Below are 13172 nucleotides of genomic sequence, written 5' to 3'. Positions count from 1 at the left end.
CTTCTGATAGAAAGTGAAGGCTATAAAGAGGACTATTTTGTGAATTTGTGATGAAAAGTAAAGAGGGAACTCGTGGTGACAAGGTTAAGGAAGTATGAATGTCATCTCTTCAATAGCTTCTAGGAATGCAGGAAATGTTTGGAAATATGTACCATATTTGTTATACTATATATAATATACTGTGAAATACTTTATTTTTGCTGGAATTAGTTTTGGCTGAAAAGGCTTTTTGGGAGTTTATTTTCACGGAATCATCCCTACAGCGAAATAAGCGAAAAAATAAATTCCAAGCGAAGTATTCTACAGTAATAGAAATGCACACAAACCCTAATAATATTTTATTGCATGCAACTAAGTGTATATCTTGTGATAGGTTAGTTGATCATGTGGTCTTGTTGTATCATGCCTATTCCCTGTGATAAAGACCACTGAATATTAATGATGAGTATTGGTGATTTGATTGGTCGCTGTTCAAAATAGTGATGTTATGGTCTTTTCTTGTTAATAACTATTAATACATTTCTGCATTTTTTTTCTTATATTTTTCAATATTTGTGGAAATAAACCCTAATTTTTGAGCCAACAGACAAAATTTGAGTCAATTTTTGGTTTTTACTCGTAACAATTTGGTTATTTTTGTCCCAGTTTTGATGGAAAGTGCTGACTATAAATGGGACTATTTTTGACTCCCATGTGCGAAGCACATAATGGGAGTCTTTGCAGTTAGTGTATGTGTGTATGTATGTGTGTCCGACTGTTCCACTGCTATCTCAAGAACCATACATCGGTTTTTGATGAAACTTGGTGCATAGATGCTCTGGGCCAATGCGCAGATTTGATTAGGTTTTGGTAAAAATCCGTGCATATTAATTACCTAATTTGCATGATAATTAGCTGATTTTTAGCTGTTCCATGATTGTTCCACTGATATCTAAACAACCACTCATTGGATTTTGATGAAACTTTGTACATACATGCTCTGAACTAATGCTAGGTTTTGATTAGTTTTTGGTAATAATCCGTGGATACTAATTACCTAATTTGCATAATGATTAGTCAATTTTCGTTTTTTCTCAAGTACTAATTATCAAATTTCAATGAAACTTGGTACATAGATGTCATATGACACTGCACAGACCTGATAGTTTTTATGGTAATATCAGTTCATATTAATTACCTAATTTGCATAATTAATTAATTTTCAGCATTTGATATAAGTACTGATCATGACATTTCAATGAAACTTGGTACATAGATGTCATATGACACTGCACAGACCTGATAGTTTTTATGGTAATATCAGTTCATATTAATTACCTAATTTGCATAATTAATTTTCAGCATTTGATATAAGTACTGATCATGACATTTCAATGAAACTTGGTACATAGATGTCATATGACACTGCACAGACCTGATAGTTTTTATGGTAATATCAGTACATATTAATTACCTAATTTGCATAATTAATTAATTTTCAGCATTTGATATAAGTAGTTAGCATTACATTTCAATGAAACTTGGTACTTACATACTCAAGGACTATGCAGAGATTGATTGTTTTCGATAAATATTTGTGCATATTAATCACCTAATTTGCATAATTAGTTAATTTTCAGCTTTTCTACGGGTATCTCAAGTACTAATCATCGCATTTTAATGAAACTTGGTACATAGATCCTTTAGGACTATGCAGAGACCTGATTAGTTTTAGGGTAAATAATTGTGCATATTAATTACCTAATTTGCATAATTAATTTTCAGCTTTTCTACTGATATCTAAAGTACTTATCATCACATTTCAATGAATCTAGAATTATGCAGACCCAATTAGTTTCCGGTAAATATTTGTGCATATTAATCACCTAATTTGCATAATTAACCAACTTTCACACTGATATCTCAGGTACTATACATCACATATCAATGAATGTACATGGATGCTGTAGGACAATAGACAGACCTGAATAATTGTGGGTTAAAATCTGTACATATTAATTACCCTAATTTGCATAATTAACCAATTTTAAGCTTTCACACTGATATCTAAAGTACCGTAAAAACTCCAAAATTTCGACCGGTTTTAAATAATTAATGTTAGAAATGTGACGTGTTTTTAGAGTCAAAATTAAGGTGCATTTTCGGACGGTCGAATTTTTCAGAATAGAAATCAGCAAATGAAAAAAATGGGGATGATAGACAGTGTGCTTCATTAGTTTTTAAAAAATGCAATGTCCGTCAATTGACGTAAACTTCCTCATGTTTCACGGTAAAAGCAAAGGTCGTGGCCGAGTTGTAACTCAAAATCTAAACAAAGTCATCAATCAGTGAGTATTATGACAAGCAAGACAAAACATCAAGACGCGGAGAAGAGGTCAGCACAAAACTAATAGGTCAAAAGACAAAGCTGTCTCGCACTACCTAGGAAAACTTGCGAATGTTCGAAGTACAGGAACCCATTGGACAAAAGATACATGGAAGTTTAGCAAACTATCTCCCCGACCCAGTGCAATGTATCCGGTTAGAATCAAAGCTCACGTGTCCCTTATTTGAGGGACCAGATTCTGCCGTAAATTCGCCCTTGGATTAAAAAATAAAATGGGATTTAAGAAAATAAAATGGGACTTTTAAGGTGTATTTTGGAGTCATTTTTCGGACATTTCAATCAATCCTGCCGGCTAAAATAGAGTCTAAGTTTTACCGTAGTCATTGACGTCTGTCTATTCAAGAGTACACGTGTATGATTTTTATCGTGACTAGCGTGAGCGGGTAAGCTTCCTTTCGAGAATGAGCTGTTATCACTGTGAACAATGTTAAATTATTCTTCAGATGACCAGTTTATTTTTTAAAAACAACTAATTTTTTTATTTAAAAAAAATCATGCCGTTTTCGCATCAAAATCCAAGCCAAAATATCGTACTACAACATCAATCTCTTCCGCATTGCGTTCAATAACATTAACATATTTAAATAAAATAAAATCTGTTCATATTAATTCCCTAATAAGCATAATAATTCATAATTTTTTGGTTCTAATCACATTTCAATTAAACTTGGAGACATAGATTTTCTGTTACATTGCGCAGACCTCATTAGTTTTACACTCAAATCTGGTCATATTAATTTTCTGATTTGCATAATTAGTTTTCAGCTAAGTAATTTCGAATTATATTTAATGTGTCTCCAATACTCTCAGCACATGGGAGTTCTTTCTAAGCTTTCTTTGATTTTCTTATATTTTTCAATATTTGTGGAAATAAACCCTAATTTTTGAGCCAACAAACAAAATTTGAGTCAATTTTTGGTTTTTACTCATAACAATTTGGTTATTTTTGTCCCAGTATTTTGATGGAAAGTGCTGACTATTTTTTGAATTTGTGATGAAAAGAGGGAACTGGTAGTGAAAAGGTTAATGTTTCTTTTATATAATGATAATTTCAGACATTTGCTATAGTTTTTAGCTCCGCTGTCGACTTTATCGAGCGGAGCTTATCATATGAGTGATTGTCCGTCGTCGTCGTCGTCTGTGTCAATGTTTTACTTTTTCGACTTCTTCTTGAAAACTACAAGCCTGAATGCTTTGATACTTGGTGTATATGTACCTTGGGTAGACCTCTCTCAGATTTGTTCATTTCATGATGATATCTTCAATTCTCTAATTTTGGTGAATATTTTTGTCATTTTTAGTAAAAAGTGATATTTTCGACTTCTTGTTGAAAACCGCAAGTGCAATTGCTTTGATATTACATATATAGGTACTACATGTGGACCTCTCTCAGATTTGTTCATTTTGTAATGATATCTTTAATTCTCTAATTTTGGTGAATATTTTTGTCATTTTTGGTAAAAAGTGATATTTTCGACTTCTTGTTGAAAACCGCAAGTCCAATTGCTTTGATATTACATATATAGGTACTACATGTCGACCTCTCTCAGATTTGTTCATTTTGTAATGATATCTTTAATTCTCTAATTTTGGTGAATATTTTTGTCATTTTTGGTAAAAAGTGATATTTTCAACTTCTTGTTAAAAACCGCAAGTCCAATTGCTTTGATATTACATATATAGGTACTACATGTCGACCTCTCTCAGATTTGTTCATTTTGTAATGATATCTTTAATTCTCTAATTTTGGTGAATACTTTTGTAATTTTTGGTAAAAAGTGATATTTTCGACTTCTTGTTGAAAACCGCAAGTCCAATTGCTTTGATATTACATATATAGGTACTACATGTGGACCTCTCTCAGATTTGTTCATTTCATAATGATATCTTTAATTCTCTAATTTTGATGAATATTTTTGTAATTTTTGGTAAAAAGTGATATTTTCGACTTCTTGTTGAAAACCGCAAGTCCAATTGCTTTGATATTACATACCGGGTATATAGGTACTACATGTGGACCTCTCTCAGATTTGTTCATTTCATAATGATATCTTTAATTCTCTAATTTTGATGAATATTTTTGTAATTTTTGGTAAAAAGTGATATTTTCGACTTCTTGTTGAAAACCGCAAGTCCAATTGCTTTGATATATTATACATATAGGTACTACATGTGGACCTCTCTCAGATTTGTTCATTTTATAATGATATCTTCTGTTCTTTAATTGCCATGTGCATTGCTAACAGCGGAGCTATCTCAGCCGACAGGCTGCTTGTTTGGTTTTTAAAATCTCCAAAATAGATTTTGCTCTATTTCTCCCAATATCAACTAGGTACGCACAGGATTTGTTTCCTCTAATATTCTAGCTGACAAATTTTCATAAAATGTATTAAATAGCCACCAATAGAGTTACTTTGAATGTTAGTCAAAATGTCATCAATGTGTCCTTAAACTGCAAATATATTGAATTACTAGAAACTAAATAAACTTGTTTACCATTGTCTATGTATAAATTGTCAGTAAACTGTATTCGAAGAACGATGTTCCTATGTGAAAATTAAATACTGAACTCGCTGGAACACTCTTCAACATGCTCATAGTTGATCTATTCATGATGATAAAACGCTGAAATTTTCAAATGTTACTCCAAAATTACATGTACAATCGTTCAATAAATTTGATATCACACTCCCTTATAGAAAGAAGATCCTGTATGTTTTCGAAACAGGAAATGACCCAGATTCCTCATCGCGTGCACATATGCTGCCAGATGTGTGCAGTATTATGCATTGGAAAACAAAAAAACTACTTTTAGTTTTACCAAAAACAAATATTACATGATATTGGTCACTCACAGTAACTTGGAATTGTTAAATTTTGTTGCATCTACCTACCTTATTTTTGTTTTCTATGTTACTGGCAACATTATTTTATTTGAATATTGCGAGACAAGACATACATGTACAGTGCTTAACTACATGTATACATAGGATTGCCATCCAATTTACTATACATGTTTGTGGTGCTGTGATATAATATTGCTTGTCAGTGAAATAACATTCTGTAAAATACTTTATTTTCGCTTGGAATTAATTTTTGCTGAAGGGATAATTAAGTGAAAATAAAATCTAGCGAATATTTCACATTCAACTCTATCAAAAATCAGTGAAAATAAATTCCATACAAAATGCCCAAAAAACCTTTATAAATAAAGTATTTCACAGTTGTTTGCTAAATAACCCAGACACAATATAGTGATTTTTGTGTTTGTGTGCACTACTAACATCATATGCTGCCATTGTATGTCAGCTGATGTTTTTGATAAATATGGGCCTGTATGCGACTGGCGCATATCCACATTTGGATTTGAATGATCTCATCAGTAGGTTAAAATAAAGAATTTTTTTTTAGAATTTTATGATAAAAACTTGCATCAGATTATTGTGGTGTTATTTGTCATACTGTAAAATACCTTTTTTTCGCTTGGAATTAATTTTCACTATTTTTGCTGAAGGAGATATTCTGTGAAAATAAATTCCAGCAAATATACTTTTTTTCCTATATTTTACATTCCACTCGGTGAAAATCAATGAAAATCAATTCCATACAAAACGCCCAAAAAGTCTTTTCAGCGAAAATTAATTCCAGCTAAAATAAAGTGTTTTACAGTAGTCACAGTCACCTTACTTTAGAGTGTCAAAGTTAACTTTATCCACAAAATAGTTCCATTTATAGTCTGCTCTTAACATATTCAAAAAAAATTCAAATGTTTTGATCAAAAACTAGTTTAATCTGTTTGACTCGCTAGGGCCTATAGTTTGGTTCAAAATTCAGTGGAAATTACACAAAATTTACCCACATTTTGAAAAAATATTTGGTTCTTGACAATTGAAAACTGATATAAGTAAACATCTATTACAGTGACCTATGATTCCCTGATACAACTTCTGCTTTTAAATTCAATACAGAAATGCTGTGAATACAATTGGTATCATTATATTAGCAATTTTGTGTACAATTGTCGGTTCTCACAGTGTTGGCAGTTTCTCTAATTGTAGGATAGATATGTGTAGAATTTTCACCCTTATTTCTCTTAGTCTGTGGTGGAAAAATCTGGTCAAGCTGTCAGGGTCTGCTTGTGTGCATGTGTAAAATTGAAAACCATGTAACAATGTGACATTTTATTCTACATTCCATGAATTTCTCCAACAACACAAATTTAGTGCACAACAACATAAATTTAGTGCACAACAACACAAATTTAGTGCACAACAACACAAATTTAGTGCACAACAACACAAATTTAGTGCACAACAACACAAATTTAGTGCACAACAACATAAATTTAGTGCACAACAACACAAATTTAGTGCACAACAACATAAATTTAGTGCACAACAACATAAATTTAGTGCACAACAACACAAATTTAGTGCACAACAACACAAATTTAGTGCACAACAACACAAATTTAGTGCACAACAACACAAATTTAGTGCACAACAACATAAATTTAGTGCACAACAACATAAATTTAGTGCACAACAACACAAATTTAGTGCACAACACAAATTTAGTGCACAACAACATAAATTTAGTGCACAACAACACAAATTTAGTGCACAACAACATAAATTTAGTGCACAACACAAATTTAGTGCACAACAACATAAATTTAGTGCACAACAACATAAATTTAGTGCACAACAACACAAATTTAGTGCACAACAACACAAACTTAGTGCACAACAACATAAATTTAGTGCACAACAACACAAATTTAGTGCACAACAACATAAATTTAGTGCACAACAACACAAATTTAGTGCACAACATAAATTTAGTGCACAACACAAATTTAGTGCACAACAACATAAATTTAGTGCACAACACAAATTTAGTGCACAACAACACAAATTTAGTGCACAACAACATAAATTTAGTGCACAACAACATAAATTTAGTGCACAATAACACAAATTTAGTGCACAACAACATAAATTTAGTGCACAACAACATAAATTTAGTGCACAACAACACAAATTTAGTGCACAACAACATAAATTTAGTGCACAACACAAATTTAGTGCACAACAACATAAATTTAGTGCACAACACAAATTTAGTGCACAACAACACAAATTTAGTGCACAACAACACAAATTTAGTGCACAACAACATAAATTTAGTGCACAACAACATAAATTTAGTGCACAACAACACAAATTTAGTGCACAACAACACAAATTTAGTGCACAACAACACAAATTTAGTGCACAACAACATAAATTTAGTGCACAACAACACAAATTTAGTGCACAACAACACAAATTTAGTGCACAACAACATAAATTTAGTGCACAACAACACAAATTTAGTGCACAACAACACAAATTTAGTGCACAACAACACAAATTTAGTGCACAACAACACAAATTTAGTGCACAACAACACAAATTTAGTGCACAACAACACAAATTTAGTGCACAACAACACAAACTTAGTGCACAACAACACAAACTTAGTGCACAACAACACAAACTTAGTGCACAACAACACAAATTTAGTGCACAACAACACAAATTTAGTGCACAACAACACAAATTTTTCCTTTCAGCATTTAAACTTGCCACTGCCTGAAATTTAATAACTTTTAGCGATTGTTCATATTGTAGTGGAAAATCAGAATTTTTGTCAAGACCACTGTAAAGCACTTAAATTTTGTGAGACCCAAACATTTCATTAGCGCCCTAAAGACGCGGGGTCACATAAATATCCCTTGCAAGCACATCTACCGTAAAATCTGTATTAGAAGCCGCATCCCTAATAGAAGCCGCACCCATTATTTTTGAATAATTGAGAACCCAAAATTCATCATTTCTCATATGTGTAGATGCTCTAATAGAAGCCGCATTCCCTCTGTTGCATTGTACCATTTTAATAGAAGCCGCGGTTTCTAATACAGATTTTACAGTAATCGCTAAAATTCCTAACCATGTAAATTTGTGGTTACAATATTTTTCTGCTGTTAAAATACTAATGGATTTAAAGCTTGTGCTATTTCCAGATTAATGTTAAATGAATGGAATTTGAGGTTTTAGATTTCACTAAGAAAATAAAGACAAATTCAAAATATCACAACACAATAGAGATTAAAGTTTGTACGACATGTGTGCCTAAGTGGAAATCTGTGACCCCCTATAATACTGGGTACATTTATATTTTTTAGAAATACTATAAATAAATACCAAAGCAGTGTGTGATCTTTGTCTAAGCAGATTTCTGCTTAATATAATGCAAAGCTACAATGACAGTGATATCTCATTACACTTGCCTATACCCAGTACACATGATTGGTTGCGAGTCAACATAAACATAATTATTGGTAAATTCTTGAGCACATTTAAACTGAAACAATGAAAAAGGAAACATTTACATATGTACGTTAATATAGTAAATGTAACGTATCAAACGCCACTTAATTCATCTGAGGACTGGATTGCAATTTTTCTAATTCCATATTATCAATGCTGGCACTTACCCCCAAGGTAAATTAAATCTATAAGTACAATGCCTGGTAAGTTGACAATGAACAATTTAGCTAATCTATGTGACAAATTTTAGTTTTTGATGCATTTGTTAATAATCATCACAAATGGAAGGTGTATATACATGTAATGCTTTAGTATAAACCGTTAAATTTTGTCTGTGGATGAAATTTGATGAAAGCTCTTGTGACTCTTAGGAACCCCAGTGAGAATAGTTTCTTGCTAATTTTGTGATTTTTTTTTTTTTTTTTCACCCAACTTCTGATAGTCACGATTAATTTGTCTGTTATGTGGTTAACAGTTTATTTGTAAGCACAGTACACTATGTTGGTGCATTACATAGCTCATAATGAGAATTTGATATCTCTATTTAAATGCATTGCAGATCATTATGTTCCATATCAATATTTGATAAGTGCAACTACCCACACATGTAGTTACAAAGCTTTTGGATTTAAACTTACTTTGTTGCATATTTTGTACCAGACTCTATGATGCCCAAGTTCATGTGAAAATAATCTTTTAAATCTTTTAGCGATGTATAAAACGTGTGCAAAATGCATTATTTACACAGCTGATCACTCTTGAGTTGAATTTTGTAGCATGTAATTTGTCGCAGTCAGCCAGTCGTGCATATATAATGTAAGCTGATGAGGTGAGGTACATGTAGGTGGGGTAGCCTTGTCTAATGTGTATGTTATATATCCATATACATGTACATGTATACACAGCCTTTCAAGTCTTTGTATAGCTATCGGAATGACCAATAATCATTGCGATTCTCAGCCAATAAGATTTTAGCTGGGCAGGTAAATTCAAAAAATGCCTGTATGTGGAATTAAGGCTGTCCACCTGTCCCAGAAAGACAGAATTTTCATGGGACAGGTAAATGTAGAAATTGTCTGTCCATGTGGCTCTGTGAATAAGGACATCGATTTTTTACAAACTGACCATGTACTGTAAAATCTGTATTAGAAGCCACAACTTCTATTAAAATGGTACAATGCAACAGAGGGGATGCGGCTTCCATTGGAAGCATCTACACATATGAGAAATGGTGAATTTTTGGTTCTCAATTGTTCAAAAAGAATGGGTGCGACTTTTATTAGAGATGCGGCTTCTAATAGAGATGCGGCTTCTAATAGAGATTTTACGGTAGGTCCCAAGCTTTTCCCAACGTTCAGAAACTCGATATCCGAATTTGTAAGAATTATGAGATGAGCCCAGAATTTATTATTTTTATCACACACACACTTGCCTATGCTGTAGATGTAATTTTACCCGCAACTTGATTAATGCATTAAACATATTCTGTGTGTAAACTATCTCAGTCTATGATTCTGGTACATGTACCTGCATTATGTCTAATCCATTGAGTATGTGGATTATATTATAGTACTTACTGATACTGTAATTTTATCCCTGTACATGTATGTATTCTGGATGTTTTTTGTCTGTGTATTATGGTATGCAGGTAGGAGTAGTCTTCTTACTTTCTAGATCTACTGTAAATTACTTTATTTTAGCTAGAATTAATTTTCGCTGAAAAGACGTTTTGAGTGTTTTGTATGGAATTTATTTTCACTGATTTTTAACAAGTTGAATGTATAATATAGAAAAAAAGTATATTCACTGGATTTTATTTTCACTGAATCATTCCTTCAGTGAAAATTAATTCCAACGAAAATAAATTATTTTATAGTACATGGATAAATGCAGACAAATAATACATACATTTGTTGTCATGCATCAGGTTGTATGAAACAAACTCAAAAAGTACCCAATAAAATGTTTATTAAAATAAAAGTTTTGCATTTCTTGCATCCCATTAATGATACTACACATAATACATGTAGAGGCAATTTGTCACAGACTGTATGGCCATCTTCCCATCATAATAGCAATATGTGTAATCCCAGTGTCTACCAAAGTTTGCATTGAGTCAGTGACTTTAACCTCTTCTGTGTTTCAATATAGCATACTCTGTCGGGATTTGGGTTCATTCCAGTTTTTTCAACTACAGAGTTCCGTTTAATCACAGGAATGAACATTTCACTTTATCTGACTATTTATTTTTTGAATTTGTTTTCAGTGGAAGCCAGTAATGGTGATAATTCGGGTACCATGAGTGCACTTGGCTCGAGTTTAGACAAACTTAATGAAGATTTAGACACATTCAAAAATGAAGATAAAGACAAAATAAACAAATTACATAGTGATGTAAACGATATTTTATCTCAGGTAAGAAGCTGTACAATGCTTTAGTAATAATACCAGGCAGCAAATAGTGTTCTTTTCATTACATACCAACAGATGTTGGGAAATTTACAAGGCCTATGATTCCCTGGAAATTATCACATCCATACTTCCTCACTGTGATGTACTGGCATTATTGAACAGGGTATCTGCATAAATATGTTGTTAGGAAATGGGAATTCCAAATATAGAACAACTACACTGTTTCCCAGTTGTAGGATATGTTTGAAAATAAAAATGGAAGAAGCACAATAATAAGATTATATGGATAATAAATACAAAGGATGCTTCCAGACAATACATGGTCACATAGACCTTCATTGCACATTGGTTAATACTTTGGCTTCACTGTTTTTGTACATAGATTACAGTATCGTTGTAATCACCTCAAATTGCATACAATTATAGAAAACATCTACAGCATCATTGCAATCAACAAATCAAGATTTTCTTTTTTTAAATTTTACGTGTGTTCATGTGCTGAAATTCAAAGTTCAAACAATCAGTTCAGTCAGCATCAGTTTTTGTGTTTAACATTGACATTTCCTGGTACGTAGTACATCATATCAATCAAACCTGGCTTATCAATGAAGGAGAATGTTCTCGAACAAGTAATATTTTTGCAAATTTTCTATCCTTAGTAGGTATTTTTCAGGATTTTCACCATTATCCCTTATCCTGCCAACCCTATGTACTTTTACAATGATTTGACCAAATATCGGTAAGGGTTAATAAACTCTCGCAAAGTCCATTTACACACAGAACCCATTAACCAATCGTCTTCCCCTGTCTGATGCATCATTGTTACTATGTTGCTGATCCTACTACTAATTTGCATACTTGTACTGTATGTACTAAGGAGGCTGAAAAGCTGCATGACAAAAAAATATATATATTGAAGTTGTTTTTTTCCATCATATTTTATTATCAACCTCTCCCACCTTGTCTATATATTGTACATGTATAACATAATTTACAATAAAAAAAATATTTTTCTGATAACTTACAGATTGATTATCTTAATAAAACAGCCAAACAATTAACAGATAGTGTAGATTCGGCCAAAGAGTTGCTTGCTGTACCATCTGCTGTGCTCACGTTGCAAAAGGTAAGACCTTGATCTTGTATATCAATAACAATAATACCAAAGTCTCTTCTTTTTTTGGTTCAAAATTAACAATAAATTTACGAAAGACTAGATAATGTTTGAAATGTTGTTTCACAATTATGGCAGGAAAAGTGTTTAATTATTAAAAAGTGTCATGGTAGTGTGTTAAAATGTTGGTGTGAACTAAATTAATACTGTTCACACATTTACGTTGTGTAGGAATAACAAACACAACACAGTGGCTTCAATTATTGATGTATTGCTGTAGGTGGCAACAGATTATCTATGTAGGTTATTTGCTGAGGCATTACATACCGGTAATACACATACACATTAGTCTAAACTAATCATCTAACATAAAAAAAAATGGTACAAAATCACACAAGATTCCAATGTGGAGTTTACTGTAAACATCATTAAACATAGGACTTCTTAACTCATTAGTAAGCTAGATCAAAGAACAGATGTGATGAAGGAAATTTAAATCTGACCTACTCTGTTTTTATAGTGCATGTTATCAGAGACGCACATTTTTTTTTACTCTAATTTTTCAACATGGATCAAATATTTGCCACTAAATGAGAAGTTACAATGTAAAACTGTTATTATACAGGTTGATTTCATGAAAATGCACAAAATGATTACCAAATAAGTAAAGGACATTTTGCATAATGGCAATTGTTATATTTGCTACTGAAATAATAATAATATGTAAATTAATCATATCTGATGTAATAGATAACATCTGTATAAACTTTGTCACGGTTACCTTGAATTATAAATAATTGATATGCATAGACAGCTTTCACTATCACATGGTGTTTTTATTACTTGTATATCGTAAGTCCACCATATTATTCAGTTCACTTGGTAT

At 32.0% G+C, this 13172-nt stretch overlaps 1 protein-coding gene across 3 annotated transcripts in view; it reads left to right on the top strand.

Annotated features, from left to right (window-relative positions):
• The window catches only part of LOC100375824 (uncharacterized), a 59971-nt gene that overhangs the window by 24259 nt on the left and 22540 nt on the right, over positions 1-13172 (top strand). For all 3 annotated transcript variants that reach the window (XM_085503193.1, XM_085503194.1, XM_085503195.1), the window contains exons 3-4: positions 11027-11175; positions 12200-12298. In XM_085503193.1, the coding sequence (XP_085359319.1) occupies positions 11027-11175; positions 12200-12298 (248 nt within the window). The remainder of the gene's footprint in view (positions 1-11026; positions 11176-12199; positions 12299-13172) is intronic.

Source organism: Saccoglossus kowalevskii, chromosome 9, assembly GCF_978046115.1.
Source record: "Saccoglossus kowalevskii chromosome 9, keSacKowa6.1, whole genome shotgun sequence".
NCBI classification, from domain to species: Eukaryota; Metazoa; Hemichordata; class Enteropneusta; family Harrimaniidae; genus Saccoglossus; species Saccoglossus kowalevskii.
Note: the sequence above shows the minus strand (reverse complement) of the source record. Positions and strands in the feature narration are given on the sequence as shown.